The following is a 21,779-nucleotide window of genomic DNA, read 5'->3' on the forward strand; positions in this document are numbered from 1 at the left end:
CGAATCACTGAATCTAAGCAGTGAGGACACGGTGCTTTGTGATCCAACACTCCCAAACACAATCACTGCACATCAGATCTTTGAGCAAAAGATTCGTACCAAAACTGTATCTGTTTTGGAGATCAAGGTGGAGCACTTTAAAGTGAGAGTCAATGGGGATTTGGTTTTGTATTCAAATCAGTAATACATCCTCGGTTTTAAGTGCAAGATTCCAAAACAACGGATCCAGGAAAGAAACGGACCGTAGCAGTTTTGGGTTCACCGAGCATCATTATACTTGGATGAGATTTGGGGAGAACCAGCTGCTGTTTGTGGACAACCAGGGCTCCATAAAGGACCCTTACTCTGACCCCAACCTCCACACTTTTTTCACTTCTGCTTTAACCTGCAGCAGTGTGGAGGAACAACCTTTATTTAACTTAAAGTAGGAACACCAAAGTGTAGAAATGCTCTACGAAACATCAGTTTTAAACGAGGTACTTTACTTGAATCCATTTATTACAGTTCTTGTTCCTGGTAGCAACTTTAGTTAGGGTTAGGGTTGGTCCTATTGTGTAACAAACGTGTTCTTAAATGGGAATTATTTGTTTGATGTTGAATGCATTTTGAAGTTTGACACAAATTGTCATATTTTTAAATTAAAAAAATTAAAATTACACATTTTACCTGACGGCCCATTGTTGAAATATTAGTATTTAAACTCCAATACTGCTGGGTAGCTTGTGAATTTAACCAAGGCATCAATACAATGTTATCTTAACTCATAATATTACCGTATAAATGTAACGTGAATGTGTTGATTATATTGGATATTATTCTAAACAACTAGTACTTTCAAATAATAAAACAAAGTAACTGGGTAAAAACTAGTGGAAGTATAAAGTGGCATACATTGGAAAAAACTCAAGTTAAGTACAAAGTACATCAAAATACTACATACACCAGTGAATGTACTTCGTAAGAGCCATGCTTCACACACACACACACACACACACACACACACACACACACACACACACACACACACACACACACACACACACACACACACACACACACACACTCTCCATATATTATCCTGAAAGCCGTCATTATGTGCGCCAGCAGCCACTCATAGTATTGATATCAGCGGCTCTGTTAAACAGACAGTAATCATGACGTGGTGTTTCTGTTAGCGTAGCATTGCAGTTTCATCACGGCTGCATAACAGACAGATCGCAATCAATATCAAATCTGTCCGCTGCACGAAAAAAGCTTAATGTGGTGGGAATGTCTGGCGAGCGCCGCTAATGTTAATCAGAGCTGGCTTCACGACAAAATGCTTTTATGGTAGAATACAGTTTATTTGGCTTGTCGGGGTATTTACTAGGCGGATCACTCCGGTCATTATCTTTGTTTGCTTTGCTCCACTAGTTGGAACCTGTTGTCTTTTTAACAAAAACACATGTTGGAGTGGGGGATTCGTGATTTACGAGGAAATGCTGGGGATGTTTTTTCTGGAGCGACCATAAATACAGTGACTTTCTCATGTTTGATCTGAATGGATTTAACATGTTTCACTCTTTAAAAACCCCTTTTTAGAGTTTTATAGTTTAGGGGATAATACATTCACATTTATTGCCTGTTTGGATTGATATCTGTGAAACTGACACACACACAAAAAGGAGGGAAACCAGTACTGACACATTATCACCTTTACATTTACACGGCAAACTAGTTAGCAAACATTTATGTGTATATAAACATCCACCAGACATGCAGCAATATTCATTTGTAGTCTTGCTTCTGGCTTTCTTGCTCACAAATTATCTTTCTTTTAGCTCTTTGGTCTCAGCCAACTTCATGCCATGCTCCACGAGATAACAAGCTAGCTATTTTTTTCTGCTGTTTGTTGCTGAACTGTGAGATTTTTGAACTTTTTCTAAAAGCAGTTTCCTGTTGCGAATGAAAGCAATGCCATAAGAGCAGTGAGAGTAAACGAAACTGTTCAGGTCATAAACAGAAATAAGCTAAAATCTGCAGGTAAAAAAGAGTCCATTAGTTATCTGGGTTCGTCACTAAATGTGACCCCTTTCACAGCCACAGTGTTATTATTAGCATTAAGGGCGATATATAGATCAAATCTTATGTTTTGCAGGAACGAGTCCTCAGGAGAGTTAAAGAATTGAAGCACAAAAGTGATAAATGGAAAATCATCATGGAAAATGTCCTCTTCCATTTTGAAATAGAAAAACTTGAAGAATCGGTATGACGTGACTTCAAAATGAAATTGATCGGCAACATTTATAAAATGGTCTAACGTAAATAAATATTAATTATACACAATTAATTAAATGAACAATAACTTCTAAAATAAATTACCTACCTCCTGCATACTGTATGTCAGAGAAAATGCACATTTCAACTCTCTAAATAATGAGTCACACTTATAAATAAAGGATATATTTCCAAACACAAGCTGACTTCACAATCTTAACTTGACTGTATTGACGGTACACAACCTCAAAGTGTTTAGATTAGTTACACTGGCATGATAATAATAATAATAATAATGATAATAGATTACATTTTATAGTGCCTTTCAACGCACCCAAGGCCGCTTTACATGCTATGAACAAACAAACAAACAAACAAACAAACAAGTAGGGCAAATAAAGCAGTTATTGTGTATCATGTATATTCAGATATTATTTAAAAGCCATATGGACAAGCCCTAGTTCTCATAAAATCATTGATCATAGTAGTTTTAAGATATTTACTGCAGTTATAGCTAATCTCTGTTTAGTAAACGAGCTCTGTACAAGAATCAGTTTGGTTAATAATGGGCTCAGATATTCCTAAATGAAATCGTCCACCACAGACTGCACTGACCTGGGGCCAGTTAGTTATCCATCACTAAGTGCTGGTTGTTCTTTTGGGTCTCTTGATTTATAATAGAGCAGTCATGTGTACTCTGCTGTATGAACTAAAGCTAGTGAGAAGTTTGAGGCCACAGGAAACATTCAAAATGCACAGAGGGGGGTCCAGGGGGTCGATAGGGGCCCAACAACAGAGCCTTTTGGTAAAGAAACTACTTCAAATATCTGCATTCAGCTTCACTGAGGCGATAGGTGCAGGAATGAGTCCTAAACCGTGACATGAGTCAGCATTTTATCCAACTTGTCTCAAATTAAAAGTTTTTCTGAATGTGTTTTTGGAAAGAAAAAGGTCTGTGGTTAACACAGGCTTTTAACGTTTTGTCCTACGACATAAAATACGCCAGTAAATACCCAACTGGTGAGTTTAAAAAACAAGTGTTTAAATGAGGCGACTAAACGTCATCACGCCCAACATTAGCCAACTTTAACTTAGCGGTGGTGACGTGAAGTCATGTGACCGTGCTGTAGTTCCTTTATAGCCCAACATTAGCCACCTTTAGCTTAGCGGTGGTGACGTGAAGTCATGTGACCGTGCTGTAGTTCCTTTAAAGCCCAACATTAGCCTCCTTTAGCTTAGCGGTGGTGACGTGAAGTCATGTGACCGTGCTGTAGTTCCTTTATAGCCCAACATTAGCCACCTTTAGCTTAGCGGTGGTGATGTGAAGTCATGTGACCGTGCTGTAGTTCCTTTATAGCCCAACATTAGCCACCTTTAGCTTAGCGGTGGTGACGTGAAGTCATGTGACCGTGCTGTAGTTCCTTTATAGCCCAACATTAGCCACCTTTAGCTTAGCGGTGGTGATGTGAAGTCATGTGACCGTGCTGTAGTTCCTTTATAGCCCAACATTAGCCACCTTTAGCTTAGCGGTGGTGACGTGAAGTCATGTGACCTTGCTGTAGTTCCTTTATAGCCCAACATTAGCCTCCTTTAGCTTAGCGGTGGTGACGTGAAGTCATGTGACCGTGCTGTAGTTCCTTTATAGCCCAACATTAGCCTCCTTTAGTTTAGCGGTGGTGACGTGAAGTCATGTGACCGTACTGTAGTTCCTTTATAGCTCAACATTAGCCACCTTTAGCTTAGCGGTGGTGACGTGAAGTCATGTGACCGTGCTGTATTTCCTTTATAGCCCAACATTAGCTCTTTACTTCAGAAATCAAGTGGTGTTAGTATGGGAGATTATCCTGCTGAACAAAACGTCTAAGTATCAAAAGCGTTTGTTTGCCTGATATCTTATATTCTGCAACAATCCAAAATCCAATGGAACAATCCCAATAGTCAAGGGAGCACTTAAGATGCTATTTTCGGGGTCGATCGACAAAAATATGTCATAACTGCACCACTCTATTGTGTAACGCTGGCAAAAAGGGCAATAATGATGCAGATAGTATTACCTACAGCAGGGAGAGGAATTAAACTCAGCCTGGTACTGTGTAGAGGTGCTGATTAGTGGTGTTGTTGTGTTCTGATGGATTCTGGCTGTATAAAGTGTCCCGCTGCTCCGATAACTCCGGGTCGTCCGCTACGTAAACCCTGCAGCACATGTGCGACCGGCCAACAAAGCATCTCGGGGAGTATTTGTTTTAACAGGCCAAATGAAACTTGTATTTCTCTCAGGAGGAATGTTAAGGTTAAATGAGTTCGGGTGAACTTTCTGTGATGAAGAAAATCAGTGTCGATGGAGATGGATAGTTAAGGACGAGTTTTTGATAGATTTGTTTATGCACACACACAGACACCAACTTATGTTATAACTTAAAGAGGCCCTATTCTGCTTTTTGGGGTTAGGGTTAGTAGTGTGTTATATCGTTTTTTTTTGCATTTAAATGTATTTTCCACAGCCTGAAACGCCTCCATTAGACTCCTTTGTTTACTTCCGAAACATAATGACATCAATATGTAACACTGGCGCTTCTATTGGCTAGTTAAGGGGCGGGACATCTCTAAGCGTTTGACCAATCAGAACAGAGCCGGCCAGCTAACCAATCAGAGGCTCTTGTTTCAGACCAGCCTAATATTTGTGTAAGATAAGATGAGATAAGATGTACTTTATTGATCCCAATTTGGGAAATGTTTGCGTTGCAGCAGCATAAAAATTGAACATTAGATAAATTAAAAGACTCAAAATAAAGAATTCAAAATGTAAACATCTCAAATAGAAATAAAATAGCATTAAAAAAGTAGAAAATATCATTTAAAGCCGGACATTAGATATACATTAAGTGTGTAAGGAATGGAATATTAACCTAATAATAATCTGAATCTTCACACATATTTGTTTCTGAATTGTTGTGGAAATGGAAATACTAATCCAAGTTGTTTTACACTCGAAATTGTAGTTTTTTTTAGAAGTTATGCTAAAGTGTCATGCTGTCTAAATGTATAATTATTGTGATTGGAAATGACCTAAGATGTTTTCACGTTACAAAGTCCATTCCTTAAGTTGTAATGGTGCAACCGGTGCAGTATATCAGTATGTTGGTGTGGAAACTCTTTTTTAACAGCCAACTATAAATCAAGTTCAAGTATTCAGGAAGAACTTTGAGCAAAGACTAATTAATTTATTAGTTACGAGTGCAAACAGTAGAGTGCAAAAAGCCTTGAATCCTTGTATTTTAAAACCAGGTTAATAGTAATAAGAATATTGAATAAAACTTAATTATTCTGATTAGTTTAAAGAAGGAAAAGTAAAATTACATAAGATTGACAAAATGTGTTTCTCTGCCTTAAACATTTACATTTGTGGGAGCTATGCTAAGTGTACATTTATTTAAATTAGACATTACTTCATATGTGTATTGCTTACTCCATATCTAGAGTTGTAATGGTGCAACCAGAATAGTATATGAGTATTTTGGTGTGTTTTGTATGACTAAATATAAATCAAGGAGAAGTAAGTTAGGAAGGAAGTATTCATGCTAACAAAAATAAACAACGCAGGCACATTCACAGACATCTTCACATACAAAAATGTTGAATCTATAAAGACCCGATTAATACTTAAACTGTAAATTCACTTTATAGCCAAATATAAATCACCTTAGAAAGAAAGATGTATGAGTTAATAATGCAAACAGGCAGACAGTCATTCATTTACATCTACGTACTGTATATCTCTACATAAAAAGCCTTGAACCCATATTTATATAAACGCCATGTTATCATTAGTAAGAGAGTATTAAATAAATGGGATCATTACTCTTGTTTTTCACCCGTTGACCTCCAGATGTACACACACGCTTCTCCCTAATTCGCAACACATTGCCTGTTAGAACTCCTAACACGAACCCCGTTGTCAGGAGGACAATAAAACTATGAAGTTGGAGAAAGAGAAAGACATAAATACATGTGAAAAATATGCTGCGGGACTGGCAGAGGGCTCGCTTGTTGGGAGAGCGATTTGTTTTAATGAAAAACTCTTTCCTGCAGAGAGGAGAGAGCCGGCTGCAGGCTGTTTATGCATGGCTTAAGTTTCTGCTCAGCAATAAAAGCACCAGGACTTATGCGTCTACGTGTGTGTGTGTGTGTGTGTGTGTGTGTGTGTGTGTGTGTGTGTGTGTGTGTGTGTGGGTGTGTGTGTGTGTGTGTGTGTGTGTGTGTGTGTGTGTGTGTGTGTGTGTCTACTTTATAGTTCTTCACGACTATATTCTAGAAACCAATGTTTTACTTTTCAGTCACTTTCTATCAGCTTTTACAAATCCGGATTTTTTTTAGATGCAGAATATAAATCAACTTTGAGATATGATTATAGGTTTAAAATATTCAGCAGGAGTTTATGAAAGAATTAAAATGAGCTCCACCTTTACCAGCTGTGATGAACTCATGAACAGATTTCATAAACATTTCTGACAAGAGCCGTAAAACATAACAAGAACTTTTACTTTTCGTAATCTTTTGGTATATTTGATGCCACAACGTTTGTACTTTTACTTAAAGGTCCCATGTCATGGCCATTTCTACTGATCATAATTCCATTGTTGAGGTCTACTAGAATAGATTTGTATTGTGCAATTTTCCAAATTCTCATACAGCATCTCTGTAAAGTATGTGTATTCACTCTCTGTCCTAAACGGCTTGTTGGAGCTCCTGCCCCCCCTGCAGAGTAATATATTTTAAGTATTGCTCCTTTTGCTTACAGTAAGTACTTATTTGCTGCTCCACTCTCATCAAACATACCTACGATAATCTGACTCTATGCAAAACACACACAAATAAACAAAAACACATGCACCCACATACTCGTGTTCCCCCCCTGTGAGGCCCACACTTGTCTCATCTAACTGTGGGGTCCACTTATTCCTGTTAATATCAGGCAAGATAAAAACAAAAAATTCATAGTTATTGCTTCAAATAAATAAACACACACACACACACACACACACACACACACACACACACACGCACACCCACACACACACATACACACACACACACACACACACACACACACACACACACACACACACACACACACACACAGAGAGAGAGAGAGGATAGTGTGGGATATTTCCTACAGCAAGTAATTCCCTTGGATGTAAAAATGTCTAATAGACAAAACATACTGCCTACACACTCACTCACGCACACACACACTCACACACACACACACACACACACACACACACACACACACACACACACACACACACACACACACACACACACACGCGCACACACACACACACACACACACACACACACACACACACAGACACACACACACACACACAATATTGTCTCTTTATCAGTGCATGACTTCCTGTTTGTCTCCTTCTCACAGACTGCGGTGGATCCAGACAGCGGGGGAATGGAGCGTCCCAATGAAAAAAAAAACCCTCCTCCTCCTCTTACCTGTTTCCCTTCAGCTCAACGACCTTGAGCCCCCGCTGTACTAACCGGAATAAGAAACAGATAAAATAAAGACCACCCTCTCCCTCCCAAACCCCATTTTTTTGTTGCGGGAAAAAAACACAACTACTACTGAGACAAGCAGGAATAAAAAGAATACATTTTTGGACGTCCCGTGAGGAGACTTTTGGGGGTGGTCCCATCATGAAACCGTTCATTTCTGTGCCCCCTCCCTCATGGCTATTGCTGGTCCTGATGTGCTGCCCCCTGCTGGGCATGGTGGAGGCTGCAGGCGGGAAAAAAGCCAACGATAACGATAACCCCCACCTGGGAGATTCGGACCCTGAACGCTGCATGAGGCATCACTTTGTGGAGACCATCACACACCCCATTTACAAGTGCAACTCCAAGGTGAGGGAACATTCATTTTGATTGGATATTATTTTAAATGTGGTATTCATTTATTTAACAGTACACATTAATCAACATTTCTGTAAATGTGCCATTTTCATCTGTAGTCTCTGGACAGCCTTGAACCCATATTTATATAAACACCATGTTATCATTAGTACGAATATTAAATACATTAATTTGTAATGGATATTATTTATTTTGTATGTATTCATTTATTTAATTTGGTTAAGCTAACCAAAACAAACTCATGAATTTACATTGACAGATTTCTTAAACCCATACTTCTATGAAGAACAGTTTAATATTAGTACAATTATTAAATAAACCCTAAACATTACAATTGATCTAAACAAGGAAAATGACATCTACATTTACAAAGGATTGGGAGAACGTGTTTCCCCCCTTAAAAGTGTACATTTATTTTGATTAGACTTTACTACGTATTACACATTGCATATACTTATTTATACATTTATGAGTTATTAAAGCACAAAGAGAAGAATACAATCTGCCTAATAGTAATCACCCGTTCACTTATTTAATATTAAGTTTTCTAAGGTAACCGGGCCAACTGACAAAAAAAACGAATTTGTTAGAAATATCAGGGAAACATTTTGTTCCAAGTCAAACCTCAGAGAAGCAAAGAAAACCCAGAGCAGAGGCCAAAACAAAGAATCCAAAAACATAATTTATTCATCAGACACATTATTATATTCCTACTAGGCTTTCTCAAAGGTTTGCGGCCTGTGGTTTGGAAACCTTGAACAAGAAGTGACACCTAACACAAAACATAAAATAACATTTGTGTACTTAAAGGGTTTAGGTAATTTGAAACGTATGCACCAGCACTGGCTGTTCTCAGTTTGCACTTTAAGAGTTCATTGCACTTTTTACGAGTTGCTTTGGATAAAAGCTTCAGCTAAATTAAATGTAATGTAGAATGACATAAGAGGGTAGCGGTAAGTAGAACCAAGTCCAACATTTTAGACCAAATAAATGTATTAATTTCCTCTCATGAAGTCTGAACACAAACTTTCAAAAGGTAAAAGTTGTAAGACGAACTGTGGTCTTTTTTACTCTAAATGGGCAAATGTATTTCAATATAAAAACCATACTGTATTTAAGGACACTTAGAAGTAGAGATTGAAACCATAAACTGATCAGGAAAATGTTCACTGAGGTAATAAATATAGTGAAAAGAAGTGTCCTTTTCCTCCTATACAATCTGACTTCTTTTTGCAACCAGTGGAGTTGGATCCCGCAGTTATATTTATTCTACTGAAGAGTATCCTGAGGGTGTATTGTTTATTCTTTACAAATGGTTTTTCATGTGTAGAGGATAGAACTAAAACATTTTCTTTGGAAAGTTTGCACAATAACTTTCATTGTAATGAACAATTCGAAAAAGGATTACTTAGGTTATAAACGAACTGAGCAATTGGCTAATTTTTTAATAGACTTCTATACAATCTGACTTATTTTTGCAACCAGTGGAGTCGGATCTCTAAAAAGTATTCCAAGCTATGTTGTATGTTCCTCACAAATGGTTTTCGAGGAAACAATTACTAGATTTTCTCAGGAAAAAGTGAGGGTAATTTTCTTATAGACTTCTATACAATCTTTTTGCAACAAGTGGAGTCGCCCCCTGCTGGATATTAGAGATATGGCACGTCTAACTTTGACTACGAGGTTTGTGTGTGTGTGTGTGTGTGTGTGTGTGTGTGTGTGTGTGTGTGTGTGTGTGTGTGTGTGTGTGTGTGTGTGTGTGTGTGTGTGTGTGTGTGTGTGTGTGTGTGTGTGTGTGTGTGTGTGTGTGTGTGTGTGTGTGTGTGTGTGTGTGTGTTGGACGTAAGCCACGCTGCAGACATATTCTGCCCCTCAGCCGGGACTCAGTTTTGGCTGAAGTGGACGTCTCTCTGTCAGCGACTAAAGGAAGAGAGATGGGCTGAAGACAGAAAGAGACAGTGGACATTTACCAAAAGACTCCCTAATTGATCACAATGTTTCCTTCTCTTAAGTGTTTGTCAACTCAGGGACTTGCACTTCATGTCTAGAGACTGATGAGCCGTTGAGTCACGTGAAATGCTCTCGTCAGAGGTGGGAAGTAGTGGAGTACAAATACTTCGTTACTGTACTTAAGTACATTTTTCTGGTATCAATACTTTACTCCACTACTTATTTTTCTGACCACTTTTGACTTTGACTTCTTACATTTTGAACCCAAATACCTGAACTTTCTACTTCTTACATGTTGAACCCAAATACCTGTACTTTCTACTTCTTACATGTTGAACTCAAATACCTGTACTTTCTACTTCTTACATGTTGAACTCAAATACCTGTACTTTCTACTTCTTACATGTTGAACTCAAATACCTGTACTTTCTACTTCTTACATGTCGAACTCAAATACCTGTACTTTCTACTTCTTACATGTTGAACTCAAATACCTGTACTTTCTACTTCTTACATGTTGAACACAAATACCTGTACTTTCTACTTCTTACATGTTGAACACAAATACCTGTACTTTCTACTTCTTACATGTTGAACTCAAATACCTGTACTTTCTACTTCTCACATGTTGAACACAAACACCTGTACTTTCTACTTCTTACATGTTGAACACAAATACCTGTACTTTCTACTTCTCTCATTTTCCAAGCAGGCTGGTTCCTTTAGTCTGAATGTGTGTTTGGTGGCGTGATCATTATTATTTAGAGTCATTGCGTGCCTATTGATTTGAACACGATCCGTGTATCCATCATTTCCTGGTCTTCTCTAAAGAAGAGGGACCAATGGAAACGTTGTCATGTTGCCGTTGGTCACCATGGAAACATTCATTAGCTAACAATGACATTATTGTTCTATTAATATAAAAGGAGATCAGGTACTCTTTAAAACAGCTGCTGGTTATGGGTACTTTTTACTGAAGTACATTTCAAAGCCTCTTTACTTTTACTTGAGTAAGTTTAGTCAGTACTTCTACTTTTACCAGAGTATTTTTAAACATGAGTATCTGTACTTCTACTTGAGTAAAGGATGTGTGTACTTTTGCCATCTCAGGCTCTCGTGGAAAAGGGGGCTCTCAGTTTCCCCTCTTTGTCGTGCAGTTGTTCAGCGAGCGTGAGTGATCCGTTCTTTGGTCTTTTTTTAATATTCGGTCTCTGAGTGTGTGGAGCAGGTGGCCAAACCACAGCGCAGGGAAGTCAGGGCTGAACACACACTCAGCGTGAGTCCGGATTTCTATTACAATACACGGAAAACCAGCGGGACGCCTGGCGCAGAGACTGTTATACACCTCAGTGTGTTCAAACCACACAGAAAACACCTGCAAGAGTGTTTCTTTAACGTATGATATTCATATCATGAGGACATCATATGAGTCCAATAATAGTGGCTTAAAAAGTGGAAGTATTCAAGTTATTTACAAATACCTCAAATAATAGTGGTACTTGAGGTAATTAACTAATTTACATTCTGCCCCTGTTTTCGAGGAGGTTTTTATTTATATTTGAGTTTGATCTAAATATGTAATTACACTTATACTATGTTAAATATAAAAAATAGTTTTACCATGTTTATGAGAACATTTTCACAGTTGTAGGTCTTGTAGACAACTCACACAATCCAATCCTGACCAATCAAGGTTCATTTACCTTGTCAGGACAAAGCTGTTTTTCTAGACCGAATTTCAAAATCAAGGTTTCATTTTCACTCCCAAGTAAATTCAGAATTAAGAGCTTCAACAATTCAACAGCAAATTGTGACGATCGAAAGGCTGGAAACAAAGAATATAGGATTATCAAATAACTAAATAATTTGGGATTATTTTCTGTCAAACTGATACATAGTTGTAGTTATTATTAATGTTTTAGTCAAGCTAAAACATTGCACCACAGCTGATGAATTCATCCAAAGTCGACTCAACTAGATTAAATAAGATTGACATGAAAATGAAATGTTTCTTTGGCACTGCTGAATAAAACAATACCGAACAAACATAGTGCGACATACAATTCAAATACAAGTTGCATTGTTGGAGGAGCATGTGACTTCAGTTTTGTATTGACATATCTTCACTGTAGCTAATGTGCTAATGACAATAAATAATAATAATAATAATAATAATAATAATAATAATAATAATAATGCATTACATTTTTTATTAGAGCGCTTTTACAGGTGCTCAAAGCGCTTTACAAATACACATTACACATATTAGACATGTAAGAGTCATTACTGTGGACATTACCCACAGGAGCAAATGCGGGTAATGTCCCTTGCCCAAGGACACAACGGCCTCACGCAGTGGCGGCCGAGGCGGGATTCGAACTGGAGTTCACCAACGCCCCTTGATCTGATGACCAACGCTCTAATCACTGCGCCAAATCCGCCAAAACCACCGAAACAAACTCAACCGTTGAAACTTGAAACTTACTCTCAACCTTCCTTTCATTTGTACGGGAATTATGTTTATACTCAGTGTTTTAGATATTACTTTCCCACTGTACACTGTAAGTCGGTCATCATGAATGGGGAGCAACAGACAGAGAGGAGGAGGAGGAATTATCGCCATTTGACAGTCTGATCCTCATCTAGGACAAAGACAAATGGTCTTAAAGTGGCGACAACACTCCTGATTGTATGTGTGTGTGTGTGTGTGTGTGTGTGTGTGTGTGTGTGTGTGTGTGTGTGTGTGTGTGTGTGTGTGTGTGTGTGTGTGTGTGTGTGTGTGTGTGTGTGTGTCACCCTGCCATGGCCCCAGACAGGCTTTTGTCAAAGTGGGAACACGGGTGGCGACACACAGCAGCTGACAGAAGGACACAGGAGTCTGTTTAGAGAGGCGACAGGAATGTAGTGACCCACAGAGGAACGCCACTAATCAATGTGTGTGTGTGTGTGGGGGGGGGGGGTGTGTGTGAGGTGGCTGGTCAGACTTTGGTAAAGCTTAATACACGAGACACGAGACAATTTAAATACATTAGGGAAAATCGTCTTTGATGTATCCCAGACCACGATCTCAAATCCCGAATCCTGAATTAGAAAAGTAAACTTAAAACTTCGTGTCTGTGTGTGTGTGTGTGTGTGTGTGTGTGTGTGTGTGTGTGTGTGTGTGTGTGTGTGTGTGTGTGTGTGTGTGTGTGTGTGTGTGTGTGTGTGTGTGTGTGTGTGTGTGTGTGTGTGTGTGTGTGTGTGTGTGTGTGAGTTGGGTAAAGCTTATACACACACAGGGTTTTGGCCCTTCAGACACTTTTATCCCCGATACAGACACTATTCATTTTTCCAGTCATGGTTATCGTGCTTCAAATGACATGTATTCACAATATTAACCCAGTAATTGTCAAAATATACTTACACAATGCCACTTAAGCACGTGAAGTAACTTTGCATTTAATTTAGCTGGGTTTATGGTTCAAACAGGACCGTGAAATCCACGTTTAGAGAAACATTCAGACAATTCTTTAAAAATACTTAATTTGTTTTACTTATCGTTAACAAATAGACTACACTTCACTGTCAACATGTTTATAGTTCATTCCTGTGGTGGATTTTTTGAATTTGTATCAGGAAAATGGAAATAGCAAGGACATAAACACAAGGAACTCATCTGAAAATAGGGCCAGCATCTTAAATACTGAACATTTGACATTAGGGAAAAATCATCTTTGATTTATCCCAGAGCACGATAACAAATCCTGTGTGTGTGTGTGTGTGTGTGTGTGTGTGTGTGTGTGTGTGTGTGTGTGTGTGTGTGTGTGTGTGTGTGTGTGTGTGTGTGTGTGTGTGTGTGTGTGTGTGTGTGTGTGTGTGTGTGTGTGTGTGTGTGTGTGTTATCTCCCAGTCTGCAGGTGCAAGGCTGAATCTGGGAGGCTGCTCACTCTAACATCGTAGTCAAACAAAAACTCTCTTTTGTCATCGCTGACAGCGCCTGCACGTCCTCAAAATCCCCCGTTTAAGTGACTTATGATGTTTCATTTCATTTAGCCGACGCCCATTTACAATATGTGCAATTGAAGATACAAACTCAAAACAGCAAATGTACAGTGGCTTTCTGTTGGCCAGTATATGTCCACTTTCTTCTGTCCTGATATCGATGGGAAACAAATAGTTTCACCATTTTGGAGCTCGGATAGCAATAGTTGTGTTTTTTTCAGCGAGCTGTACGCTGCTCTCTTAGCATACTGCCATTTCATGCACTGTGATTTGTGTGTGTGTGAACTTTTGACTGTGTAGCGTGTCTCAGATCAAACATAGCCGCTCTCACTGGAAGTGACAATTGCCGGCATCAGCGAGCTACCTAGCAATTTCTTTGTGTGTTGTAGCAAATCATTAAAGACTGCTTAATTAACCCCAAACAAATAACGGTGGCAAGTATGGTGGTCTGTTTATTTAATGTAACCTAATGTTAAGTAGCCAAGGTGAGGATGAGAAGCATTAATATCATGGTTTGGTAGCCTGACTTTAAGGAGCAGAAACTCTCTGAGTCCGATCATAAAGTGGTCCAGCAGACTGGTTGGTGAGCCACAGCTAAACCTGGAGACCCTGTACCTCAGGCAGTGATAAACTTGGAGACCCTGTACCTCAGGCAGTGATAAACCTGGAGACCCTGTACCTCAGGCAGTTACAGCGGTTATCCAGCTCCATATGAGACCATGACTCCCCCCCTGCACTCACAATTCAAGCTTCTTCCTTCGGGCCGGAGGTTAGTCGTCCCAAAGAGCAGAACGAAGCGGTATAAAAACATCCCAGCAGCTATTGCACAAATTAACACATCATAGGAGTCTCACACAGATGCCTATTTGTATTTATTTATTTAATTGTGAATTTTGAATGTCCATGTCTTTGCTAGTGTTTTCCTTCTTAAAATGTTTTTAAAATATTTTGAGCAGGGTATACTTGTACTTTTACTAGTCCTTTTATTAGAGATGTGTCTGTTGTTTGTGTTTGTTTTTAGTGTCAGGATGGAACCCTTGTCTTTTTCTCTGCAAACAGAATCTACCTACGGGTACAAATAAACAGAGTTGTTACTGTAATAATATTACTTTTGTCGGTAACGGAGTAGTGTAACGCGTTATAATTCAGTAATCACACTACAGTTACTAACATTGACCCGACACGCGTTCGTTACTTTTATAAAATAATCACACTCACTGACAGACAAGAGGGGTTTCCGCCTCCGCAGGTTTGTATACATGTAGGCCTACGTAATCTGCGCGATTTGCCCGTCCACATCTCCACGTGCAGTGCTGCATACACATGGCTGAGTCTTTTCCTCTGTAAACTCCCTCAACGGGGCCGCTCGCTCTCTTTTCTTGATTGCCCTCTCACGGGTGAACAGTTCAATGTCCCGCTTCGTTGTAGGATTTCTGCCATGTCTCTACCACTTTAGTTTGACCATCTCTGTTACTAAGTTATGGAAAACTAAATAAATAAGTAATTAGATACCTTACCGTTACTGCGCTCATAAAGAATGATAAGAATAAGAATAACGCGTCTTGAACTGATTTCATTAATTAGTGTCTTTGCGTTTCACAGACTGTTAGCTTGTTGTGGTAGGCTGGTAGCCTATTTTATTAAAGAGCATATCAAAAGAAAGACTTGTGTTATGTCTTCCTTAATGCAATAGTAATTAGGGGTGCAAGTGGAGTCTCGCAGAGGCAAAACTGTGGCGCGCTTACACTGTAGGTGCGCCGCAGTCTGCGTGATCTGCCTGTAGGGAGGGGCGGGCCGGCCCTGCGAGTAAAGTAACGAGTTACTTTATGTAGACAGTAACGAAGTAGTGTAATATATTACTTTTTAAAAAAGTAATATGTAATATATTACTTTGTTTTAGTAACGACCCCATCTCTGCAAATAAATAACCTGAAGCTGAACCCAGGCAACTTTTTGACCATACTCATAGTGCTTTACATGTATATTTAAAATGTGTTGCTTTGGGGGACAGGTTGGCCCTTAAATGTAGGTACAGAAGTATTTGATTCCAGAAGCAGAATTCCTTTATTAGTCCCGTACAGCCTTGCAGAAAAAGTGACGTGGCAGATAAAAGGCAAGCCATAACAAAAGTAGCTAACATGATATTTAAGATAAATCATATGTTTGAACCGTGTCGATGTGAGAAGGGCCGGATGCATTCACAGCCGTAAGGCCAGTCGAGGGTCTTAATAATAATAATACATGACACTTATATAGAGCTTTTCTAGAAACTCAAAGACGCAAAGTGGATTCGGGCAGGAAAGGGAGGCGTTGTGATATTATTTGATGTCTTCTTAACTCTGTGTTCAGATGGTGCTTCTGGCTCGCTTAAATAAAATGCAAATCCAATTAAAGTGTGGGCTGTTGCTTTTAAGGTGGAGACTCCAGCCACATAATTGAAACTCAGAAAACACATCTGGCTTTTCTTTTGTTGCATGAAGGAGAATCGTTGCCGTAACTTGCAGTGGTGCAGTGACGTGTCCTAAAACCCGGAAGTATAATCATCATAAATCTAATCGATAGAAAATTATAAAAATAGGGTAGACATGTGGAGATTATCCGGCTGAACAAAACATGATCCGTCTCTGAAATGTGTCTCAACCACAGACCTTATTTCCAGCTATTTTCCAAAATCCTATGGAGAAATCCCATTGATTTTTTGTTGAAAGGAATCGGAAGAAGTTTACTTCCGGGTTTTAGGACGGGTCACTGCACCACTCAACACACGTGCATCAACCCAGTGTCTCACTCTTTAAATGCTGTTGAACTGAAAGCAGTATTGAGGTGCATTGCTAACCTGAAGACCCTTACTTCTCATCACTGTAGTTATCACCACAATAAATCGTATTTAATTTAGTCTTAAAGTACATTATTCAATTTCACATTTTGGTCTTGTGGATATCATATTCTATTGACATGTACTATATATAGACTTCTTATTTTCCACCATCATTTGCAAATAAATTCTTTAAAAATCAGACAATGTGATTTTGACATATGTGACATAGTTGAGGTGTACCTAGGATGAACATTACAGGCCTCTCATCTTTTTAAGTGGGAGAGCTTGCTCAATGGGTGGCTGACTAAATACTTTTTTGCCCCACTATAGACTTCTTGCACTATTTTTATTTTGTATTTTTGTATGTTATTCTATATGTTGCATTGATGGTGGAGTTCAGGTCAGAAGAATGTCATTGCCATTTCTACTCTGTAGCTTTGAGCATATGACAATAAACCTTTGAGTCTTGATGAAATCATGCATCTGAAATGTCCTGAAAGCTACTCCCACTGTTGTTATCAGTCTATAATAACGTTGCATAATGTGGTGAAATGTAGACATTTTACTGCATAACGCATCCTAACTCTGTGCTTCGGACAGGAAAGGGAGTCGTTGTAATTAGGGATGTCCCGATCACCTTTTTTTGCTCCCGATCCGATTCCGATCATTTGATTTTGACAATTTGCCGATACCGATTTTTCCCGATCCGATCTTTATGCAATGCATGAAGAGAAACAAAAGCATTCAAGTTGTCCCTTAAGGTTATTTTTTTATTTAAATGTGATATTCTATCCAACATGGATATAGCTTCTTTCTTTCACAGCAGCATTGGATCAGTTCAGTTGTGCAGCATTGGATCAAAACAAAATAAAGCTTATCAGTACTCGTTAGCTTACTGCTACAATTAGACACTGCGCCCTGCCCACTCTGTTGCCAGATTTGAGAGAAATAAGCAGGTCTATGAAAACAAGCCCCAAAGAAGCAACACATACATGATGTTCTGTCATTTGAAACCAAAACTAAGGCCTCAGGATGACTTTAAGACTTGAACATGATCATTTTTGTTTTGTAACATTGAATACAACATTTAAAAAAAAGTATTTAAAAAAAAAAAAGAAATCCCGATCCCCGATTTTTTTTCTCCCGATCTTTTGAAAATAACGTGATCGGCTCCGATCCCCGATCAAGTGATCGGATCGGGACATCTCTAGGCGTAATGTTATTTGATGTCGTCCTAACTCTGTGTTTCTTCCTGCTGTGTTCAGATGGTGCTCCTGGCTCGCTGCGAGGGTCACTGCAGCCGCTCCACGCGCTCAGACCCGCTCATCTCCTTCAGCTCGGTGCTCAAACAGCCCTTCAAGAGCACCTGCTCCTGCTGCAGACCCCACTCCTCCAAGCTGAAGGCGGTGAGGCTGCGCTGCTCCGGAGGAACAAGGATCACCGCAACGTACAGATACATCCTCGCATGCAACTGTGAGGAGTGCAGCTGAGGAACTGCTGGCCTCGAGACTCAAAGCCGTCTGGAGATCTGTGGATCGGCTCGAAACGCTATCTTGGGAGATGATAGTGACCTTTAAAACTGACCTGGGACTCAGAACACTCTTCATTATGTGCTTTCAATCATTTGTCCACAAACAACTATCTGTCTGGAGCTCTTTGGATTGAACAAATCGACAGATCGGCTCCAGATCTATCTATCCATCTATCTTGGGGGTTTGGATAGAGACATTTCAAACTGACCTGAGACTCAGAACCCTCTTTACCTTCTGCATTATATTATCACTTTGTGTCTGTTTTCATGGTGTTCGATTGTCAATTTGAAAACACCAGAAGGAAAAGGTTGTGCACAGATTGAACTAAAAAACTAATCAGTCCAATATATAAATCGGAAAATCGACGGCGGCTCGAGACGATTTCTTTGGAGTTTGAATACCAGAGAAACACATCCTTTCCTCAAGTAGAAGTACAGATACTCGTGTTTAAAAATACTCTGGTAAAAGTAGAAGTACTGACTAAACTTCTTTACTCAAGTCAAAGTAAAGAGGCTTTGAAATGTACTTCAGTAAAAAGTACCCATAACTAGCAGCTGTTTTAAAGAGTACCTGACCTCCCTTTATATTAATAGAACAATAATGTCATTGTTAGCTAATGAATGTTTCCATGGTGACCAACGGCAACATGACAACGTTTCCATTGGTCCCTCTTCTTTAGAGAAGACCAGGAAATGATGGATACACGGATCGTGTTCAAATCAATAGGCACGCAATGACTCTAAATAATAATGATCACGCCACCAAACACACATTCAGACTAAAGGAACCAGCCTGTTTGGAAAATGAGAGAATTAGAAAGTACAGGTATTAGAGTTCAACATGTGAGAAGTAGAAAGTACAGGTATTTGGGTTCAACATGTAAGAAGTAGAAAGTACAGGTATTTGGGTTCAACATGTAAGAAGTAAAAGGTGGTCAGAAAATAAGTAGTGGAGTGAAGTACTGATACCAGAAAGATGTACTTAAGTACAGTGACGAAGTATTTGTACTCCACTGCTTCCCCCCTCTGATGATAATGACCTTTAAAACTGACCTGGGACTCAGAACACTCTTTTCTCTCTGCATTATGTGCTTTCAATCACTTCTCGACAAACGTTTGCTCCCAGGAGCTCTCCTCGCTCATTACAGGCCTCCATAATTCATAACACACATGTAACCGCAGTCTGAGAGCTCCTTACAACTATCTGTGCCATAAAGAAAACCCATCGTGCAACACGACGATCGTTAAAAAAAAGCAGCATGGGGAAAAAAAGGATGAGACGTGAGGTGCGATTTCACCTGCGAGAAATCACCCAATAATGTTTTACACACTCCCTGCAGACCGTTATAAAACGTGAGTGAGGCTGACAGGTGAGGAAGAGGAGGAGGAGGAAGAGGAAGGCTGGTCGTTTAAATGTAATCTATTCTATTTGTGATGTTTCCTGTACTACTTTATTGAAACTGTAGCTTCTGCCTGTCGTGTATCGTTACTGATGTTTTCACTCTCCTGTCAAAATACAGTCTGTGTGTGTGTGTGTGTGTGTGTGTGTGTGTGTGTGTGTGTGTGTGTGTGTGTGTGTGTGTGTGTGTGTGTGTGTGTGTGTGTGTGTGTGTGTGTGTGTGTGTGTGTGTGTGGCGGGAATACGTCTGAAGACATCAATGCTTGCTGTCCGTTTATCTGAATTAAAGGAAAAACAATTCACCAATTGTGGTTTCTTTTATCGTAAACACTTCAATTTTACAACACCACAAACTTGTCCACGTTTATTTTGAATTTTAAGAAACTAATGTTGGGTTTTATGGGTAAAAAATCCACTTTAATTCAGATTGTTTGTGCAACTCAATACCTGATATCATAGTGTTTGATTGTCCATTTGATAAGAAGAAAAAAGTTGTGCACAAAATGAACTACAAAATGTATTTGTGAAATATTTAAATAATTTTCAAATCGCTCCAACTCTTAACAATAATAACCATGAACTACATGGAGAGTTCATGCTAATAATTTGAAAGCCTGAACATCAAAAATGGGTTCTGATTTGTCTTAAGTAAATTGAAGTGGCAATTGTATGTTGTGCTAACTAATACTAATTAAGTTCAGAACACTATTGCTTGAGTTTAAGAAAATAAAAATCTGAATAGTACCTGATAGTCTACTTTAGATGTCCTCCTGACTTTATGTTCAATTACTACAACACCACTACTACTACTACTTCACAGCCATGGCATTGTTTAATCAGCATTACATTCATAAAACTATAAAGCAAATATGTTATCAATGTCCACTTTAAGTGACATAAAAACATACTTTGTTTATACCCAAACCACACATTTTCTTTTCCTACTTGCCAACCTTGAGACCTCAGCAATCGGGAGCATTTCAAAATGCAAAATGGGGGGGGGGGGGGTGCTAGTGGATCGCCGGAGCTGTTAGAACTACAATATAAGCATGTTAATGTTAATCTAAGTGCAATGCCTTGCGGCCTGTAGCACCATCCTTGATGGAGCATATGTGTGGGCAGGAAAGGAGTGAGCAGAGAGTAGAGTAGTTGTCGATTCTTGTTCTGTTTTCTGTGAATATCTGCCTCACCCTCTCAGACTTTCAGTTGCGCATGCTACTAAAGAGACGTGTTACCATGGAAACCAAACAATGGTGTAGCTTTATTAAAGTCCGAGTGGAAACAGTCCTGAGTAAATCTGATGTTGTCAGAAATCGGGAGAAATGCGGGAGAAATATGACCCCGGGAGGAAACCGGGAGTGGGCAATGAAATCGGGAGTCTCCCGCAAAAATCGGGAGGGTTGACAAGTATCTCTGTTTCATGTAACTAAATGTCTGTTTGTTTTTTAACACATTACTTGCCACCACATGTAGACAATGTAGATTGCGGTCATTTCACGTAAGAAAATCCTTAGAATTATAACTAAAAGTATTCACTAGTTGTTCATTTCCACTAAGAAATGTGAATTATTTGAGTAAGTTTGAATTATAACGGCGTTTCCTCCCTTCCAGAGGGTTTTCACCCGGAGCTAAACATGAAAAATAAAGTTTATTTGATGATTAAAAGTTAAATAAAGATCATCAGGGGGTCATCCTTGTTTCTGCACTGATGAAAGTGTCAGTAGTGAAATCCTCGTAGACTTGTAACCTGCTCGCCTTCTTTCAAACCTGTCAGACACCCGTCTGCGGTACAATAAAGCTGCACGTAAAAAAAAGAGTGGAAATGTAAAACAAAGACCTGCTGACCCCGAGGAAGAATAACAAACTGGATCTCCCTGTGAGGATTAATTAAACATCCCAATGAAAACCCTCCTCAC

General features: G+C 39.2%; 1 protein-coding gene across 1 annotated transcript in view; it reads left to right on the top strand.

The window, feature by feature from the left end:
* The window catches only part of ndp (norrin cystine knot growth factor NDP), a 38,768-nt gene extending 17,981 nt beyond the window's left edge, over nucleotides 1-20,787 (top strand). The window contains exons 2-3 of the mRNA XM_079665609.1: nucleotides 7,697-8,175; nucleotides 18,199-20,787. Coding sequence (XP_079521735.1) covers nucleotides 7,969-8,175; nucleotides 18,199-18,423 — 432 coding nt within the window. The 5' untranslated portion in view covers nucleotides 7,697-7,968 and the 3' untranslated portion in view covers nucleotides 18,424-20,787. The remainder of the gene's footprint in view (nucleotides 1-7,696; nucleotides 8,176-18,198) is intronic.
* Nucleotides 20,788-21,779: the final 992 nt, after the last annotated feature.

Source organism: Notothenia rossii (genome assembly GCF_949606895.1).
Source record: "Notothenia rossii genome assembly, chromosome: 2".
NCBI classification, from domain to species: Eukaryota; Metazoa; Chordata; class Actinopteri; order Perciformes; family Nototheniidae; genus Notothenia; species Notothenia rossii.